At 33.7% G+C, this 19,799-nt stretch overlaps 1 protein-coding gene across 1 annotated transcript in view; it reads right to left on the reverse strand.

Annotated features, from left to right (window-relative positions):
• The window catches only part of DISC1 (DISC1 scaffold protein), a 478,298-nt gene that overhangs the window by 347,088 nt on the left and 111,411 nt on the right, over window positions 1-19,799 (reverse strand). Inside the window, exon 5 of the mRNA XM_056814629.1 lies at window positions 6,783-6,930. Coding sequence (XP_056670607.1) covers window positions 6,783-6,930 — 148 coding nt within the window. The remainder of the gene's footprint in view (window positions 1-6,782; window positions 6,931-19,799) is intronic.

Consider the following 19,799-nt stretch of genomic DNA (forward strand, 5'->3'; position numbering starts at 1 on the left):
CACATGACCATTATGTGTGAATATTCCCGTCACATAAAAATAAAGGAAATAGACAGCCATCTGTGTATCAACTCTTCGAGTGCCAGACTATTAATGTGTATGTGCCTTACGATGATTACACATCATTGCCTCCTCACCAGTCAAACAACATTCAGAATTTCCCAATGTTTTCAAGTACTCTTTACTTTGCTAAGGGGTCCACCTCCTGAAGCCTTCATAAGGAAAGGAAATCTTGATTAGTCAGTAAAAAAGACAGACTATCATTTTCAAGCAGATCCTTTTACACAAAGCACTCATTTAATTTTTTTAAAATGTATATGCTAGTTTCTAAAAAATGTGTGTATACCATGGGAGGTTCTTAGTCAGATATACTAGATGCTGATCATTATACTGAGATTATCAGAAGATACTCTGTGCCAAATCTCGATTCAATGAATTTTTAGAATTGAAAAGGGATTGGGGATTATTAATCTAGAGCTAGAAGGGACATCAGAGGTCATTTAGGCCAAATATTTCTTTGGAAACTGAGGCCCAGAGAGATGAAGTGACATATAATTTGCCTAAGTTTATGCAGCATCAGAGGTGATATGGCATGGACTCCAAAGCCAAGGTCCTTTTTTCTGTACTGCCTCCAAAGAAATTGAGTAATTCAAATCCCTCAGCTTGAAGATGAGAAAAATAAGACCCAGAAAATCAATTCTATTGTGAATTCCTTTAGGGAAAGAATAGGTCATATATCCTTCTATATCACCGAACTACCTCACAGTATATTACAAATGTTGTTGCTATATTGTCAATGGTTTTAGTTGTGTTGGTCTCTTTGTAATCTGATTTGGTATTCTCTTGGCAAAGATACTTGAGTAGTTTGCCATTATTTCCTCTTCCAACTCATTTTATAAATAAGGAAACTGAGGTAAACAGGGTTAAGTAATTTGCCCAGAATCACACAATTAATGAAGTGTCTGAGGCCAAATTTGAACTCAGGTCTTCCTAACTATAGACCTAGTACTCTATCCACTGTACCACCTAGCTGCATTATATTACACATGGTCTGCATTTAACATATATTTTCAGAATTAATGAACAAATTAACATATCAAAATTGTTCTTAAGTATTTGGACTAGAATTACAAAACTAGTTAATGGCCAAAAATAAAAAAAAAACAACAAGAAAAAATTAAGTCTACTGAATCCCAGAATAGGAACCTTTCAATGATGTCCCATTCACATCTGAATTCTTGAATCCACATGACACACATACACACAGAATACCCCCAAAGAAAACAAAAATATTCTCAAGTTACTGAGTATAAATCTTGAGGCCAGCTTGATTTTACATGTTAGTGTGATAGACTGAAATGAAAAAATGCTGGTAATTTAGGAGGTGGATTCAAATATGTCCTCAGATACTTCCTAGCTATGTGACCCTGCACAAGTCACTTAACCCCAATTTCTTAGCCCTTACTGATCTTCTACCTTAGAACCAATACTCAGTATTGATTTTAAGACAGAAGGTAAGCATTTGGGGGTGGGGGGGTTGTCACTAGATTACTTTAGACTTTGGTTATCATCACTGTACTGTAAAGGCATTATATATAAATTGGTTTTTCCCCTCTAGTTTGTTACAATGTTGTATCTATACATAAGTTTTACCCAATTAAAAAATCCTTTTATTTCCTATTCTGTTGATTTTTTTCATAGAACAATAAAAGGCTAAACTTTAAGACTTGCTTTAAATTACATCTGACCCCTTATCTGTGGCAGAACCAGACTAGGTCTGCCATACCTTCTAATATTAGCAATTAGTGATTAATTATTATTCCTATTTGACTGTTCTAATAGTTCTATTTTTATAGAAAACATAATTGACTAGAATAATTTTATATTCCCTTTGATTCAAATATCCAATCAATGGACAAGCATTTATTAGATGTATACTATGTGTCAGGGGATAGGACTACAAAAACAAAACAAAAAAGGCCCTGCTCTCAAGTAGCTTATATTCTGATAGGGGAGACAATATACATATATTTGGGTATGCGAAAAATACCCCCAAATGGACAGAAGATAACCTTGCAGGGAGACATACCTGCATACTTAAGTGAAACTTTTCATAACAGGTGCTCATAGTTGAAATGCTCTTGTCCACCTGATGGTAATTTAGCCAAATTGCAAGCATGACAATCAGAACAAAACAGAGTTTCCTACAAGATACCGTACAAACTCACCTTTACAAAATGGTAATTATCATCACAGATTATAAACAACAATTGGAACTTTATTTTTTTCTTTTTAAAGAAAAAAAAATTTCCTGACCTTCTATCTTAGAAAAGATACTAAGTATTGGTTCCAAGACAGAATAGTTAAGTTTGGGCAATTGGGATTAATTGATTTGCTCAGGGTCACACAGCTGGGAAGTATCTAAGGATACATTTGAACGGAGGACTTCCCATCGCTATGCCAGGCTCTCAATCCACTGAACCCACCTAGCTGCCTCAACTTGGACTTTCTTAAAATCATAAACTGTCAGATCTTCAAGGAGCCTTGGAGATTTTCTAATCAAATTGCCTTGAAGAAACTAGGGACTCAACAGGTAATATGACTTGCTCAAGACTATACAGCTGCTAAGTAGCAACGGTAGGACTAGAATCCAGAACTTCTGATTCTTGGTAGTGTATGTAGGTGGAAGACAGGTAGTTCTATCACATCACCCTTTTACTTCTTACCAAGTGAATTAAAACCAATAGAAAAAGAAAGGTTAGAAAGGATTTGGCCCCTTTTTAAATTACTAAAGTCCTGAAGTACATTACACTGGGACAGGCACCCATACCCCAAGGATATTTTGACTCAGACTTAAGCTGGGAGATGTTTAGATTCTGTGGTAGGAAGCAATCTCTCATCACCTATTTCCCAGACCATTACAATAGCCTCTGGTTCAATGTCTCCCTCTTAACTCCAAGATCAAATATAAAATCCTCTGTTCCACTTTTTAAAGTTTTTTTTTAATTTTTTTTAATTTTTAAAAAAATTTTCCCAAGGCTACATGATTCTTGTTGTCTTCCTCTCTTCTTCCCTCCCCCCTCCCATAGTTGACAAGCAATTTCATTGGGTTATACATATATTATCACTCAAAACCTATTTCCATATAATTCATTTTTGTAATAGAGTAATTTTTAAAACCAAAACTCCAAATCATACACCCATATAAACAAGTGATAAATCATATGTTTTCTTCTGGATTTCTACTCTCACAGTTCTTTCTCTAGATATAGATAGCATTCTCTCTGTTTCACTTTTAAAGCCCTTTCTACTTTTACAGTCTTTTTATACCTTACTCCCCTTTACATACTGTGTTATGATGCTATGGGTTTTCTTCCTGTTCCTCATATAAGACCCTCTATCTCTCCTAACTCCAAAGTGACATGTCCCGCATGTCTTTCTCTCTTAATTTCTGCCTCCTGGCTACCCTGGTTTCTTTCAAGTCTTAGCTGAAGTCTCACCTTTGCAAGAAGTCTCTCCAGGCCTCCTTAATCTTAAGATCTTTCCTCTAGGACAAAATCTAATTCATCCAGGACATATCTCATTTGTATATAGTTATTCATAACTGCTTGAATGCTGTTTCCTCCAGTAGTTCATGAACTCCATGAGAATAAGGATGACTTTTTTTCCTTTCTTTGAATCTACGGTATTAGTATACAGTAGACACTTAATAAATGCTTGTTAACCAAAATGACTGAGACAAAGAGAATGACACTAGTTACCTGATAGGGTGCTGAACTGTGTTGTTGTTATGATACTTAACTGTAACTGTTTGAATTTCTCCATAGATTAGTCTATGTTGTGTATCATCCATTTATATTATATTTATGTCATTAAAATATTAATTGACTCAGTAATCATTGTGTGCTCAGTGCTTCTGGTCAATCAGCGCTGGGGGGAGGGAGGGAAGCATCACCCAGACTGTCACATAGACAAGTCACATACCTCATCTGTGTGGGAATTGTCATGTACAAAATCCTACCCATGGGGTAGCTAGATGGGTTCAGTGGAGAGAAAGCCAGATGTGGAGGTAAGAGGTCCTAGGTTTAAATCTGGCCTCAGACACTTCTTAGCTATATAACCCTGGTGTAAGAGTTTAAATTTAGGTTTTATGCTAAATATGAGAATTCTAAAGTAATATTATGATTGCTGATTTAAAAATATTATAGCTTAAGTCAAAATGACTTTTAGAATCTTCATTTACAAAGATGTGGAAAGAATTTAAGTAGAAAAATGTACATAAAGAGACAAATTCTAATATGCCTACCAACCCTTCTCCTGAGAAGCTAAGCTCAGCCCTGTCAGGGCTTCCCCAAGATTCTGTCTCCATGTGGATTTCCTGGTAATCCTCAGCCAGAAGTTCTGGTGATATCTTCAGCCAGGGTTCTACCAATGCAGTTTCCTCCAAAGCCAAGACAGGAATCTCAGTCACTCACCTAGCAAGCCAATACAGGATCCAGGGAAAAGGTTTCCTTCAAGCCAGGAAAGGAATCTCTGGAACCAATCTCTCCAAATGCTAGGAAGGGAAGAATCTCCGAACCAGTCTCTCCAGAAGCCAGGAAAGGAAGGAATGCTTGACCATGTTGGTCTCTTTTTATACCTCCTTTTTCCACATCACTTCCTGTCACTTCCTGTTACTTCTTCTTCACAGAAAACAATTGCCTAGCACTGCCCAAGGTGGGAGACAGTGGCCTTTGGAGTTGTCACTCTAGTAAGTGACTTGTGAACTCTCATACTTAATAGTAAGTAGGGATACTTTAAGTTCTTGATTTCATTAGCTAAAAATAGGTAATCTTCACAATTCCCCCTGTGATTCTTTGGGAGACTAGACTCACCAATGAATCATTTAACATAACTAGCTTATACCTCTAAAGATCTTCTAAAGAAGATGCACTAAAGGTGCATACAATATTACACTTTCTAAGAGGAAACTGCAATAGTTGGAGATAAGAGGGAAATAGAAGAGTGAGCAAAACCAGTGTTTGGTAGGCACATTGACAAAAAGCCAATTGGGGGCAGTCCCCTTATTTTAGGGTTGTGACTTAAAATATAAATTAATTGGTTGCCAGGGAAAAAATTCCAAATAAAATACGCAAGTCAGTCTGGAAATTTATGGTAATTTTAATTAATATAGAGGGAAGGATTTTAAGGAGAAAGAGGGAAGACGGTAAAGGATTTCTCCCGCCTGGCCTGTGCCAGGGGAAGTTCAAGATCTCCACCACTAGGTCTCTGAAGGAGATTAGAGGCTTCTAAGAGGATAAAGTTTAGAAAGTAAAGGAGGAAAAACTCAACCAGAAACTCACCACCGAAGCAGACAATATATGGAGCGATGCCAAGATGCTGAAAGGCCCAGCACACTACCACTAGCCACCTCTCCACCGCCAAAGGTACCAGAGAGAGGAAGTGACATGAAATATATAGACCTTTTACTCGTGTCCCCTCCTCTAAATTTTCACATCTACCAATCAGATATAGAGGCTTTTCTCTAGGACTGCCCATTCTTTAGTTCTCATCCTCTTTGATTAGATTATGACTTTTAAGTTACTTAACACTTCTTTGTTAAGTTTACCTTTTGTTAGTTACTTAACATTTTCGTGATTAATTTAACCTTTATAGTTACTTAATACCTTTTTGTATTAAGATCTTAAAATAGACTTAGCCTAAAGTTCTAGCTTCACTATAAAGTAAGAACTAAGTACCTTCATTGTTCAATCAGGAGATTACAATTTCATCTTCTCCATAAAGTAAGATCTAAGTAGGGTGGAGTAACCTAAATTTCACAGCATGAGAGTTTATATTCAGAATAAATGTGTTCAACCCCCTTCAATTCAATCAATTACATCCCAAAGTTCACTCTAAATCTTCTGATGCAGTATAGTTTTCTTTACAGCACTTTCTCCAAACAGTTCACTTTCTTGATTCGAAGAGTTAGTGAGTTTCTTTTCCTGAAATTTCTCTCAAAAAAATTTTAAATCTTGGATTTTAAGAAAAGTATACATCGGGTAAGTCAATTATCTCCAACTGCCAAAATCACTTTTCTGCCTTGGAACCAATACTTTTATATTGATTCTAAGACATGATGGTAAGGATTTTTTTTAAAAACTCCTGCCTGTGCAAAGTGTCATGCAAAGGGGAGGAACTGAGCTGCAAGAGCCTATGTCTTTTGCTATGAGAACCTATCAGAATTGTCTAACTCACTTAAAAAGTTTTTATTATAAAAAGCTGGCCCATTCTGAAAAGCTTAATGACCTTCAGCAACCAGCCCATCAACATGTTGTCATCTTGATATATTTTTAATAAACTTTTAATTTTCTTGTCTTGAGTTTCATCTCATTAGAGTAAAAGCTCAAAAGGAAAGAATTTTTCTTTCAACAATGCCAATAGTAAAATATCTTTCTTAGTTATTTAATAGAGTTCAGTTTTCATAGAAAAAAATAGATGAATAAAAAAGCATGCTACTTTCCTATCAATTGATCATGCTTATTAGACAAATTAGCAAAATCCACCCAGGAACAATTTCAACTGAGTTGTTTCATGGAGGAAGTGGTGCCTCAGTGGTGTCTTAGAGCTTCCTCCAAGAGGCCAACTCAATCTTTAATCCACCTAAAATAAGCAAAAAGGCAGAAATAAGGAAGGAAGAGACTGCATAAAAGCAAGTATTAAGGGCAGAAACAACCCATATACAAATGTTATCCTTGCAAAGGCAAATCTATAGAGAGATAGTAAATATCAAAAGTACTTACTTATGTGTAGCACAGTGCAGAGCAGATTGGACTTGGGCTCCAAAATGGTCCAGAAATGAACTAATGGATGGATGTCTTGAAGGAAGCTGAAACTTTAGGGTGCTCTTTTCTTTTGCCAAGTTTTCTAATTTTTCTTTCAATTCTTCAGCTAGATACATAAGAGAGCAAGAAAGGGAAAAATGAAATCATAAAATTCAAGATGAATATTTCTTTTCAGTGCTTTTCACTTTATTTTTTGATCAGTAAAATATATAAATTCCTTCCATTGAGACAGACCTACAATTCCTCTCTCTACAACTTACAATTTTAGGGAATTGCCTATGGCATTGAGAGATCTAGGACCTCCCTCAGGTTTGCAGAAGGAGTACATATTAGAGGCAGAACTAAAACCCAGGTTTTCCTTACTACAAGGCTGGCTCTCTATCCAGTATTCTACTTCTTCATCTTACAAAGAGTAGGAATTTAACTTATGTTCATTTTATTCAAGTGAAACATACTTCTAAATAGTTTTTATCCTAATGTAATGATCTCTAAGTTATCTGAACCAGTGGTTTTTATTTTTCTCCTTCAACTGGCCCTCAGAAAGTTTCTACTCTTTCCTGTATTTATGTAATAGACCCCATTAGTTTTACTTACATACCACTGAAGTTGGTAACTCTCAAAAAGCTAATACGATCCAAACTCTATTCAATTCAACAAATATTTATTCTCCATGTCTTATGCTAGGTGAGAGAAAGAGACAAAGATGAAAGAATGGCAAAGCCCCAACCCCAAGATGCTTACATTCTTCTGGGGTGAGGGATGAGTAGGCAGAGGACAAGATGGTCCCCAAATAGATAAATTTAAAGCAACCCAGAGAATGATATGACCAAACCCTCTAGGAAAATTGGAGGAGGAAAAAACACTAAGCCTGGAAGATAAGAATTCTAAAAGGTAAAACTGAGAAAGGAATTGGTTCTAGGAATGAGGATAACCTATACAAATGCATAGAAATAAGAGGTAACATGCTAAATTAGACAGGGAGTCATGAAGCCTTTTGGTAACCTCTACTACTTCTGAGAATATTTTTAAATGCATAAAATAAAATTTGCAAGATTGCAAAGGAAGTCAATTCCACAGAAATTCAATTATCAAAATATTAAAAATGAAGTTCAGAGACACCAGCTTAAGAATCCCCAAGTTAGAACAGCTCTAATTTGACTGGGGCATGAGTTGAATAAAGAAAAGTAACAGGAAGTAAGACTAGAAAACTAAGTTGGAACCAAAATTAGAGGGCATGGTGGTCAACAAGTGAAAATGCACAGAATTGGGAAACTGAATATTATGAGCAACAAGATGGCCAATGTTGCTGGATCAAAGAATACATAGAGTAGACTAAAATATAAGAAGACAAGAAAAATAGGAAGGGCCATAAACAATTAGCATGATAAACCTTATTAATAACAAAACAAAAACACGTGCTTATAGCAATAGATGGAGGAAATGTCTTCAATAAATACAGAACTCATATTTTTAAAAACACTTAAAAGCATAAAAATAAAAAGGCCTTTCCTTAATGTAATAAAAATTATCTAAAACTGAGAATTAACATTATTTTTAAAGAATAAATATTAGAAGTTTCCCCAATAAGCTCAGGAATGAAATAACACCATATCTGCTATCACTATTATTATTTGGCAGAATACCAGAAATGCTAAGTATAGCAATATGGCCCCCTAAAAAAAGAAATTAAAGGAGTAAGCAAGAATGGGAAATTTACTGCCATATGCTGATAATATTTCATTCAGAATATTCTAGAGAATTAAAAGCTAAAATTAATGAAGACCAAAGCTCAGAAATACAGTAGAATAAAAAAATAAATATATTAAAATCATCTTACAAGCAACAACAACAAAAAAAGATATGGAAAGAGAAATCTACTTTAAAACAATTAAGTATCTAAGACTTACCCTACCAAGAGACAGAATATATGCAAATACAATTAAAAACAATTTTCAGAAAAAGAAAAGCAAAACTTAATAAGTAGAAAAATCATTAATGTTCATCGCTAGCCACTCCAATATAGTAAAAATGCAAATATTTTCCAAACTGATTTAGAGATTTACCATTACATCAAATTACCAAAGGAATATTTGAAAGAATTAGAATGAAAAATATTTTTTAAAAAACAAAAGGTAAATGATAGCTAGAGAATAATGAAGCAAAAAGTAGAATGAATAAAGTTTAAACATTACCAGATATAAAATTATGCCATTTATCAAGCCTGTCTGCTACTGAATTTAAAAAATAGAAGTTGATCATTTGTCCAAGTAAGATAAAGATATGAACACAGTACTGTGTTCTCTATTAAGCCCAAGAATAGAAAGTAATGAGGGGAAATTTTGATTCAATAAGAAGTACTGATAAATATGGATAGCAATCTAATGGAAAATAGAATTAAATCAATATCTTATATTTTATATCACAAAAGGATAAAATGAGCTAAATATAAAAAACATAATATTAAAAAGTTAGGGGAGAATTGAAGTTTATGCCTTTTCAAACTTTGTATTAGAAATGCACTGGTAACCAATCATCATGTCTTGTAAATTATGGAAGAGACTTGAATTGCATAAAAATTAAACATGTTTACAGAAATAAAATACATTCAACCAGAAGAATAAAATATTTAGAATGGGAAATATTTGAATAAAACATCTCTGATAAAAGTATAACACTGAAAATGAATGTGGAATTGGTAGAAGCCTACCAGATTAAGAGTCATTTTCTAATAGATAAGTAGTCAAAAGGCATGAATACTTCTCAAAAGAAGAAATGCAAACTATTAGAAACCATAAGTAAGAATGCTCCAAATCACTAATAGAAGAAATGAAACACCCCCAAAAAAATTCACCCCATACTCAGCAAAATTAACAAAGATGACAAAAGTTTGGAAGTCAGTTGTAGAGGAGTTGCATTGATGTACTGTTGTTGAAACTGTAGACTGATACAAACATTCTGGAAAGTAGTTTGTAATTATATAAAGATACAATTTCAATACCCCTTTTACCTAGGCTTTAGCAAAGAAGGGCCTCATATATACCAAAATATTTATAGAAGCCCTTTTTTGGAAACAAAAAATGTCTATCAACTGGTTATTAAATAAGTGAACATTCATAAATATAGTGGAATATTACTGTCTTATAAATGTGGTATGAATTTAGAAGTCATCAAAGATTCAGAGTCAGCCTAACACATCACTAAGAGTTGGGGTATGCTCATATTCCTGCTACTATTCCATTTTTTCAGCCCCACTAACCTTAGCCCCTACCATTTATATATGAGCAGCATGAAGAAGGAAGGAAGGAAGGAAGGAAGGAAGGAAGGAAGGAAGGAAGGAAGGAAGGAAGGAAGGAAGGAAGGAAGGAAGGAAGGAAGGAAGGAAGGAAGGAAGGAAGGAAGGAAGGAAGGAAGGAAGGAAGGAAGGAAGGAAGGAAGGAAGGAAGGAAGGAAGGAAGGAAGGAAGGAAGGAAGGAAAGAAGGAGTCTTATTCAAATGTCTCATCACAACCTCATGACAATAATAGTGAAAGGTCAACAGAATAGGAGATAAGATACTCTAGGAATCAGTTAAGGAGAATGGCTTATAGGTTCTTTCTGAAGGACAAATGGAAGAGTTAATAGAATTGGCCTTGCCATGTGTCCAAAGGCAACAAGTAATTGGGCTATTTAATGAACTATTTAACCATCTCGTATTGTCACATTCATAAGTTTTGTAAATATGTTACCATGAAAATAATTACAGTTTATACATCAAAGTCTGTTGAAAAAAGGCAAGTAGAGAAATTCTACACTTTTGCTTAAAATCCTCCACATTAAATCAGTGTATGCTATGATACTCAGTAATTTCATTGCAAATGTGTAAATAGGTTAGGATGGTAAAAAAAATGTCAAAAAGGGGAAAATAGAAAAAGAGACCAAAAACACAGACTATGCAAAAGATTCATTTTTTAAAATTTTACATTTTTTCTTTGAGAAAAATAAGAATGTACTATATGTAGTAAATATCAAGTAACATCTTCAGAAAAATTAAATTGATTTTATCAAATGAGAAACATCTAGATACTCAGTTCCTGATTCTGTGGTCATTATAGTTAGACAACCACATTACTGAAGCAGAATAAATTGAGAAAAAGATATGCCATTCAATTAAAACTATTCCAATTTAACCTTTTAAACATATTATTAATGGTCAAAAATGTAATAAAATGAGAAGAAATAACAGATCCAATTATAATAATTTCATAAGTATCAACTAATATAAATCATTTGCCAAAATGAGACCGAAAGAGCATTAAGAAAAACTTTGATTAGTAAATTCTTATTTTAATTGCCAGGCAGAGAGATATGAGCATAACTAATTAATAATATAAATTTGTTTATAAAATCTTATAAAGAAAAAGGATGTAATCAGATACATATTATCACCTCATAAAACAAAGGACAGTAGAAGGTAAAAGCAGTTTAAAGCAGTTTAGTAAAAGGTTTAACTGAGTAAAAGTTATAATGAGGATATTTCAAAATTATGCCAGAAGGAAGATAACAAATAGAATAAAAGATAAAGATATGAAAGGTTTTTTGTTTGGTTGATTTTGCTTTGTTTTTGGGTTGGGTTTTTTTTTAAACCCTTGCCTTCTGTAGTATTATCAATACTAAGTATCAGTTCCAAGGCAGAAGACTGAGGTTGAGTGACTTACCCATGGTCACATAGCTAGGAAATGTCCAAGACCAGATTTGAACCCAGTACCTCCCATCTCTAGGCCTGGTTCTCTACTGAGCCACCTAGCTGTCCATTTTTATTTTTGTTTTTAATATTTTTTTTCACCATCAAGGAAACTAGAGCCACTATACTTCAATTCTAATATAATAGCTCAGGATGTGCTTATAGAAAAAGTTAAAATGATATTAAAGAGAACAAAAAGCAGTTATATTAGATCAAGTGTACAAAGACAACATCTGTTCAAAAGGACCTCTGAACATAGAAAAAGTAACAATTGTGAGAGCATGTAGGGAAATATTCCTTGGAAATCTGAAAGTGGGAAAGATACAAATGCCATGGGAAAAAATCTGAGGTTTTAATACCAAGATAATTGAATAAAGAGCAACAACATTCCTGCTTTCCCATTTATGGAATTAAAAAAAAAAGACTAATGAGGGCATCCTTAATAATGGCATTAGACTGGATTAGATAGGCTTCTACAAGTCATATTTCACAGTAGACCAAATCATTATCATCACACAATTGATGAAAATATACAGAGAATAAATACAAAAGCCCATTGTGCTACTATATAAAACTTGATTCATTACAAACCAAAAGCATAATTTTGATGTCAAAATTTATGAAAGATTCCTTGAAAGAATAGAAATAACCTTTTTCCCACAACACTTAGATGAGACATAAGGCATAATACAGGGAAACAAGCTTTCCAAAAGTTTATCACCACTGTCATGGGGGAGATTTGGAGTCATAAGAGAAGAGGGATTCTCTATGGATGGTGAATATTTTCCAGGTCTTCTTGTTTGTGAATGGTTATAACAACCCCATAACACTGTAGAGCCTCCAGAATTAAAGTCATAATTATTCAAAAGAGTTAGACTGAATGTTCCAAACAGGAGAAAACAAGCGGATCAAGAATACCTATTGTCAAAACTAAAAAACAGTGAGATGGACAGCCTGTAGAGCCCTTTCATCAGTATATACACAGTTAGAAAGGCTAATATGACTAAGTTTGAACTTAGCCTCCAAATGGATAAGTGGGACATAAAGACAGTGGCCTGGATTTCCTATGGGAAATCACAGAGTTTCTTTTATGACCTTAATCTTCTACTTAAACTGAAAAAGTTCATTCTCTTTAATGTGACTATTCTACTGATGTTGTTATATAACTGTGAGATACAGAGCATTATAGTTTACAAAGAATTAAAACTGAGTATCAATCCATAAGACACAGGACAAGCAAATGAATGGTGTATGTGAGCAGGTTAGAACATATAAATTAGAAGTTGCCAAAGAAGAACCTAAATAAATGGCATCATTAAAGAAATATATGAGGAAAACAAAAATATGTCAAGGGAAAGTAAGAAACACCCTCAACACAATGGATGAACTCTCTGTAGTAAATATGGGAGCAGATGAACAAGCTTCACAGAAGGTGAGTATGTATGAATGGATTGTGATCTGCATGACAGGAAAGAACATCCATAATAAGGGAAATCACCAATCCATTAGATTATTTGACCATCACTGCCTTTTGTTTTTAATACCAGAGCAATTTTCAGGTATAACTTCCATCATCAAACTATCAAATTAATAGTTTATGTAGCATTCTATAACTATAGCCCACCTACCTTTGTGCAGAGAGGAGAAAAAAATTCAGTTTTTCATTTTAGAACAAATTTGTTTCTGTAATTAATCTGAGTTCAGAAACTTTTCACTGGCATTTTCATGTGTTCAATATAATCACTGTGCATAGTGTTCTTCTAGTTTTACTTCACTTTACATCAGTTCACATGTCTCCCCATGTTCCATTTTTGCCATTTCATAAGATATAATCATGTTCAAATATATCCATATGTCTCAATTTTTTCAACTGTTGCTCAACTGCATCCATTTTATTTCCTATTTTTTTGCTGCCACAGTAGATGCTACTACACATATTGTGCCATATAGAAGACCTTTTTTTCCTTTCACTTCTTTCTAGAATATATACAAACAAGAAAACTATATGAAAAGATATGAACATTAAGAGAGTTTAGTGACTTTTATTTCATCATCCCAAATTTCTATGCCCAAGTTGCTAGGAATGGGGGTCAGAGAGCTAGGCTCAAAATGAGAAAGAATTGAGTTTGTGATCTGTGTTAATGGGTTTATTTAACCCTTTGCTACATTAGGTTGAATTACTTTGTAATTCCACCAATAAAATATACCTCTCTTACTGCAACCCCTTCTACATTGATTATTTCCATCTTTTATAATCTTTATGATTTTATAGGCACGAGATAAAATCCCAGAGTTGCTTTACTTTTTTATTATTAATTTAGAATTTTCATATATTTATTGATATATAATGTCACATATATAGTATAGAATGTCAACATAATTGTTGACAGTTTGTATTTCTTCTTTTGAAAATTATTCATATCTTTTGACTAGTTATTAGAGAAGAACTCAGCCTTATTTTTACTTTAACTTCTTATATATATATATGGATACATAACTTTTTATGATAGCTATTTGATGCATGGAGGTTCCTAGGCATAAAAAATGAAAGGCTAGGCTTAGAAAAAGGAAGAATTGGATTTAAGAGCCACCTGTGATATTTACTAGGAATTAGATCTTGAGAGAATCACTTCTACCACTTGTACACTTGTACCACTATATAACAAATCGATGGAAGGATATTCTTGTGCTGATGCCATCCGAGAGTACTCTAATATTTGCTAGATTTTTTTACCCATTTGATAGTTTTTCTTCTTGTTTTAATTGCATTAATTTTATTTATGAAAAATTCTTTTAATTGTATAGAATCAAAGTCATTATTTTATCTTTTGTAAGCACTTTTATTCCTTATTTGGTTACAAATTCTCCTAACCAAATATCTGAAGAAAGGCATAATTTACATCCATTATCTTCTAATTTTTTTCTGATGTTATCTTTTATACTTAATCTTTATCTATTTGGATTTTATTGTAATTTACTAATAGGAAGCCAGATTAAATGTATGTTCTGCCACATTCTTATCCATTTTCTCTACAATTCTCATGGAATGGATGACTTTCTCCAGAAGTCAATAATTTGTATTCTTACATTTATTGAATTATTCATTACACTGTTGGGTAACTTCTGGTTTTTGCTTCTGTGCCCCATTCCACTATTTTGCCTTTTTATTTTTAAATAAATATAAATAACTTTGACAATATATTATGTGCTTTATAAAATAGTGAGATCTGATAAAATCAAATTTCTATTTATTCCTATTTTTCTTTATTATTTACCTTTAAACTCTAGACCTTTTATTTCTCCAAAGAATTTTTTTTAATTTCACTAAGGTTTATTTTTTAAAATATAACCATTTTTGCTATCAGGAATAATTGCCAATGATCTAGGACAATTCTAAAGGATTTATGGGAAAGAATGCTATGCGCTTCTGGTGGAAGAACTGTTGGAGTCAAAATGTAGATCAAAACATACTATATTTTCAATTTAGTTAACTTGTGTTTTTATTTTCAGGTTTGGATTTTATATGAGATTTTTTTTACAATGGCCAATATGAAAGTAAGTTTTGCATGATAATACAAATATAACCCAGATTGATTTGCTTACCACCTCCAAAAGAAGAGAGGGAAGAGAGGGAAGGGAAACAATTTGGATCTTGTAATCTTTAGAAAATGTATGCTAAAAATTGTTATTGTATTTAATTGGGAAAATAAACTATTTCAAAAAAATTTTTAAGATAAAAAAATTGACATCATTACAAATAAAAAATGCAACTATTTTTTATAGCTCTTTAAAAAAGATACCAAAAAACCAATGTGGAGATTATGTGCTATGGTCTATTTTTATTCAACTTATTATAAAACTTAATAATAAAAAGCATATTTGAATACTCAATCAAGAATAATAAAAATGATTAGACACGAAACCTTTCTTAAACTTTTTTTGCACATTGTTTATTCAACATAAACAAGGTAACAAAAATCATAACATTTGGTTTTGGGTCTCTCAAATATTTTTTCCAGATTTTGTTGTAATAACTATAGGCTAGTTATTCTAGAGACAAATTGTTCCACATGTTAATTTAAAGAGATCAAAGTAATAATCTTTCTTTTCCTCATCTCAGACAAGGAACAGCATGCTGGTATAGACAAAAAAATTGGTTTCCTTTAGTAAGATATCTGGACTTAAATAGCACCTTGAACTCTTACTAGCTATATGATCCTAAACAAGTCACTTATCGATCACTAACTGAGTGTTTTCATCTGTAAAATGGGGATAATGGTATTTATGTGACCTAGCTACCTCACGGGGATGGTTATGTAAGGAAAGCATTTTGCTCAGTCTTATTGATTTTGGAGTCCATGAGGTGGCACAATGGACTTGGAATTGGGAAGATTCATTTTCCTGAGTTCAAACCTGGCCTCAAACACTTACTACCTGTATGACCCTGGGCAAGACAATTAATCCTGTTTGCCTCAGTTTCCTTATCTGTAAAGGGAGCTGGAGAAGGAAATGCTCCAGTATCTTTGCCCAAATGAAATCATAAAGAGAGAAACAAGACTGAACAATAACAACAAAATCCCCGAAGATTTTTTCATAAGAATTGCCCTCTGGACAACTTCCAAAGATTTGTTTTTGTGTTGTTGTTGTTGTTGTTGTTTGCCCTAGTTTATGCTGTCACAATTAACTCTACTGAATTTAATCCTTTTAGTTTTAATCCAAATGTTCCAGCTTGCCAAAAGCTTTTGGTATTCTTACTCAGAAGCAGCCAGGTGGAGCAGAGGATAGTGCTGCAGTTGGAGTAAGGAAAATCTGACTTTGAATTTTGCCTCAAACACTCATTAGCTAAATGAACCTGGTCAAATTAATTTCTCTTGCTCTCAGTTTCCTCAACTGTAAAATAAAGATAATAATAGTATTTCTTTCATAGGGTTATCTTGAGAATCAAATGGCAAAATATACAGAGTTTTGCAAATCTTAAAGTGCTATGTAAATGCTAGCTATTATTAGTGTTATTATTATCTATCCTAGCTTTGTGCTACCAGGATATTAGATAAGCATATTATCTTTGCCTTCAATCAAGTCACTAATAAAAGTGACTGAAGAGCATGGATCACTGGTTCATTCCACTAGACTTTCTTTAAAAATAATATTAAACCATCAATTAGGATTCTTTATGTCCAGCCATTCATTGAGTTCCATATGTACTTAATTGCATCAATGTCTGCCCCATCTCTCTCCATTCTTCTCACAAAAAAACAGCATAAGAAAAATGAAATAGGGCAGAACCAGAGAACAATATGCACAATGACTACAATATTAGAGAAAGAAAAAGAAAACTAAACTGAATACTGCAAAATTATAATAAACAAGCTTGATCCCCAAATATTCAATCAACCAACATTTATTAAGAGCTCACTGTGACTCAAAGATTGTGCTAAGACCTGGGGATAAAAAGAAAAAGAAAAAAAAAACATTTTCTGTCCTCATGTATCTTATATATTAATAGGGGAGGCTACATATGCAAAAGCAGGTAAATACAAGATAGATACAGACTACATGGAAAGGAGTCATATTTTCCTTCCCTTTTCTTATCAACTTCACCTCTTTTGGAGGCTTTAACAATAATAGTACTATTTTTTATAGGATCATGCCACATTTTGGTATTCATGCTCCAATACTTGTCTATTCTAGGGCAGCTAGGAAGAGCTTTAGATTGAGGGCAGTACCTTGAGTCAGGAAGGCTCATATTCCTGAGTTCAAATCTAGACTTAGACTTTTACTAGCTCTGTGACTCTGGGCGACTCAGTTAACCCTATTTGTCTCAATTCCTCATCTATTAAATGAGCTGCAGAAGAAAACAACAAACCAGTTCAGTGTCTTTTCCAAGAAAACCCAAATCGGGTCACAAAGAGTCAGACATAACTAAAAACAAACAACAACTTACCTATTCTATCACATTCCATATATGACTTTTTAAAATGTAAAAGGTCAAAGACTATATCCACATTAGTGTCTTTAGGCAGCTTCTCTTCTCATCAGAATTCTTTCCTCTTTGTGGTCTCAGAATGTAATTCTTGACAGTTGTTCCTTCTTACTAACTCCCTAAGAGAATTTTAATCCATACAATGCAACCTATTCTTTTTCACTTCCCTTTGAAATGATGTCTCCAAATTCTCGGATGCAGTATAGATTATGCCAACTTTTCCTGCACTTCTCGATCACAAAATTAAACAATTTTAGCAGTTTGAAAAAATGCAAAATCTTTTATGTTTATTAAGAATGTAATGATAGAAATCTTGTAATAAATTCTTTGCATTCTATCATTTAAATTTATATCATGACCAAACATAAGCTAAGATCATACATAGTAACTTATGTCCTTAAAATTATTTAGCTAGCAATATGAACATATAACTGTGATACAACCCAATTCTATAAACTGCATGAGTTTATTTAGTTATATTTCATCTGCAAGGGAAAAAAAGAAAAAGAAACCACTAAACATCACAGATTGGTTGCAATGTGCCCTACACAATTTAACAAGGTAATGGAAAATTACTACATAGAATTAATGTGTCACTCCAACTATTATAAGTCAAATCATCCATTCAACATTAATGTTACCATATGGAATGATGGTACTCATTAGTCAGATCCCAAATGGATTCTTATTGAGCTTTTGGTATAGGGGTGCTTTTAACTTCCTATGTGCCCCATGAAAGTCGAGTAGACAGTTTAATGGATTGATTTTCTCTTAAGTCCTTGGGCCATGCTAAAAGCACTGAGGCTATTTTGGTGAAGTAATATAGATTAATGAATTCTAATACCGAATCATTATTTCTCTCACTTAATTCTTGGTAGCATTCCATTTTTGACATTAAACTGTACATGGCGTCCAATTAGTTCCTATGAATAGACTTTTCATCAGCAATTTGCTTTGCTGGTATTTTCATAAAAATTAACTGGCTGCATTTACTTGTAAACTGTCAGAAAAAAAAAACAAACATGATCTTTAACCCTTTCAGGGTCAATCCCTGCCATGCCTCTAAAAATTTTTCATAATTTTTAGATAAAACTTTCTTAACATGTGCAATTGTTATAATATCTGAGCACATTGTGAGGACTCAGCAACTACTGTCCATAATAATAAAGGTTTTATGTAGTACTTTTTTTAACCCTCATCTTCTATCTAAGAATCAATACTGAGATCCAAGGCAGAATGGGAAGGGCTAGGCAACTGGGGTAAGTGACTTGCCCAGAGTCATCCAGCTAGGAAGTGTCTGAGGTCATATTTGAATTCAGGATCTCCTGTCTCCAGATCTGGCTCTCTATCTACTGAGCCACCAACCTGCCTCTTACAGAGCACTTTTAAGGTTAGCAAAGCACTCCCCTCACTACAAACATGTGAGGCAGGTAGTGCAAGTATTATTGTCTCCATTTTGGAAATAAGACAATAGAAGCTCAGAGAGGAAGCTGAATGGTGATAAACCAGAGATTTGGACACATGGCTCCCAACATAAAAAGTCTAAAGTTCTCTCATTATACAATATTACATTCATATAAACCAGTAGGTGGTCAAAGATCAAGCAATAAGTGCCTACTATGTGCCAAGAACTATCCTAAGCGCTAGAGACACAAAGAAAGGAAAAAGACAAAGTCCCTGCTCTTAGAAAACCTGACTGTCTAATTGAGGAGACAACAGACAAACAAGGATGTACAAACAAGAGACATAAAATAATTTTGAGGTAATCCACAGATAAAAGGGTCTCATGTTAATATGAATTGGAAAAAGGTTCTTGCAGAAGGTAAAATTATATTCAAGACACATAGGAAGCCAAGAAACTGAGATGGTGGAAATGAGGAGGGGGAGAATTGAAGGCATTGGGGAAAGCAGGTGAAAATGGCCAGAATTGAGAGATAGAGGGCAGAGTCACTGGCTCATGGAGTAGGGAGAGAGTAAATGGAAGAAGAATGGATACAGAGAGGATTAGGTGATAGAGTTTTAAAGGCCAAACTGAGGATTTTATCATTGATCTTGGAAGTGATTGAGTAGAGGAGTGTCATAATTCAGATCTGGCTTCAGACACAAGCTATATAACTCTCGGCAAATCACTTAACCCTATTTGCCTCCGTTTCCTAGTTTTGAGCTAGAGGAGGAAATGGCAAACCATTTCAGGATCATTGCCAAGAAAACCTCAAAAGGGCCCATAAAGAGTTGGACATGACTGAAACAAATGAACAATGACCCAAAATGGT

The sequence above is a fragment of the Monodelphis domestica genome, chromosome 2 (assembly GCF_027887165.1).
Source record: "Monodelphis domestica isolate mMonDom1 chromosome 2, mMonDom1.pri, whole genome shotgun sequence".
Lineage (NCBI taxonomy): Eukaryota > Metazoa > Chordata > Mammalia > Didelphimorphia > Didelphidae > Monodelphis > Monodelphis domestica.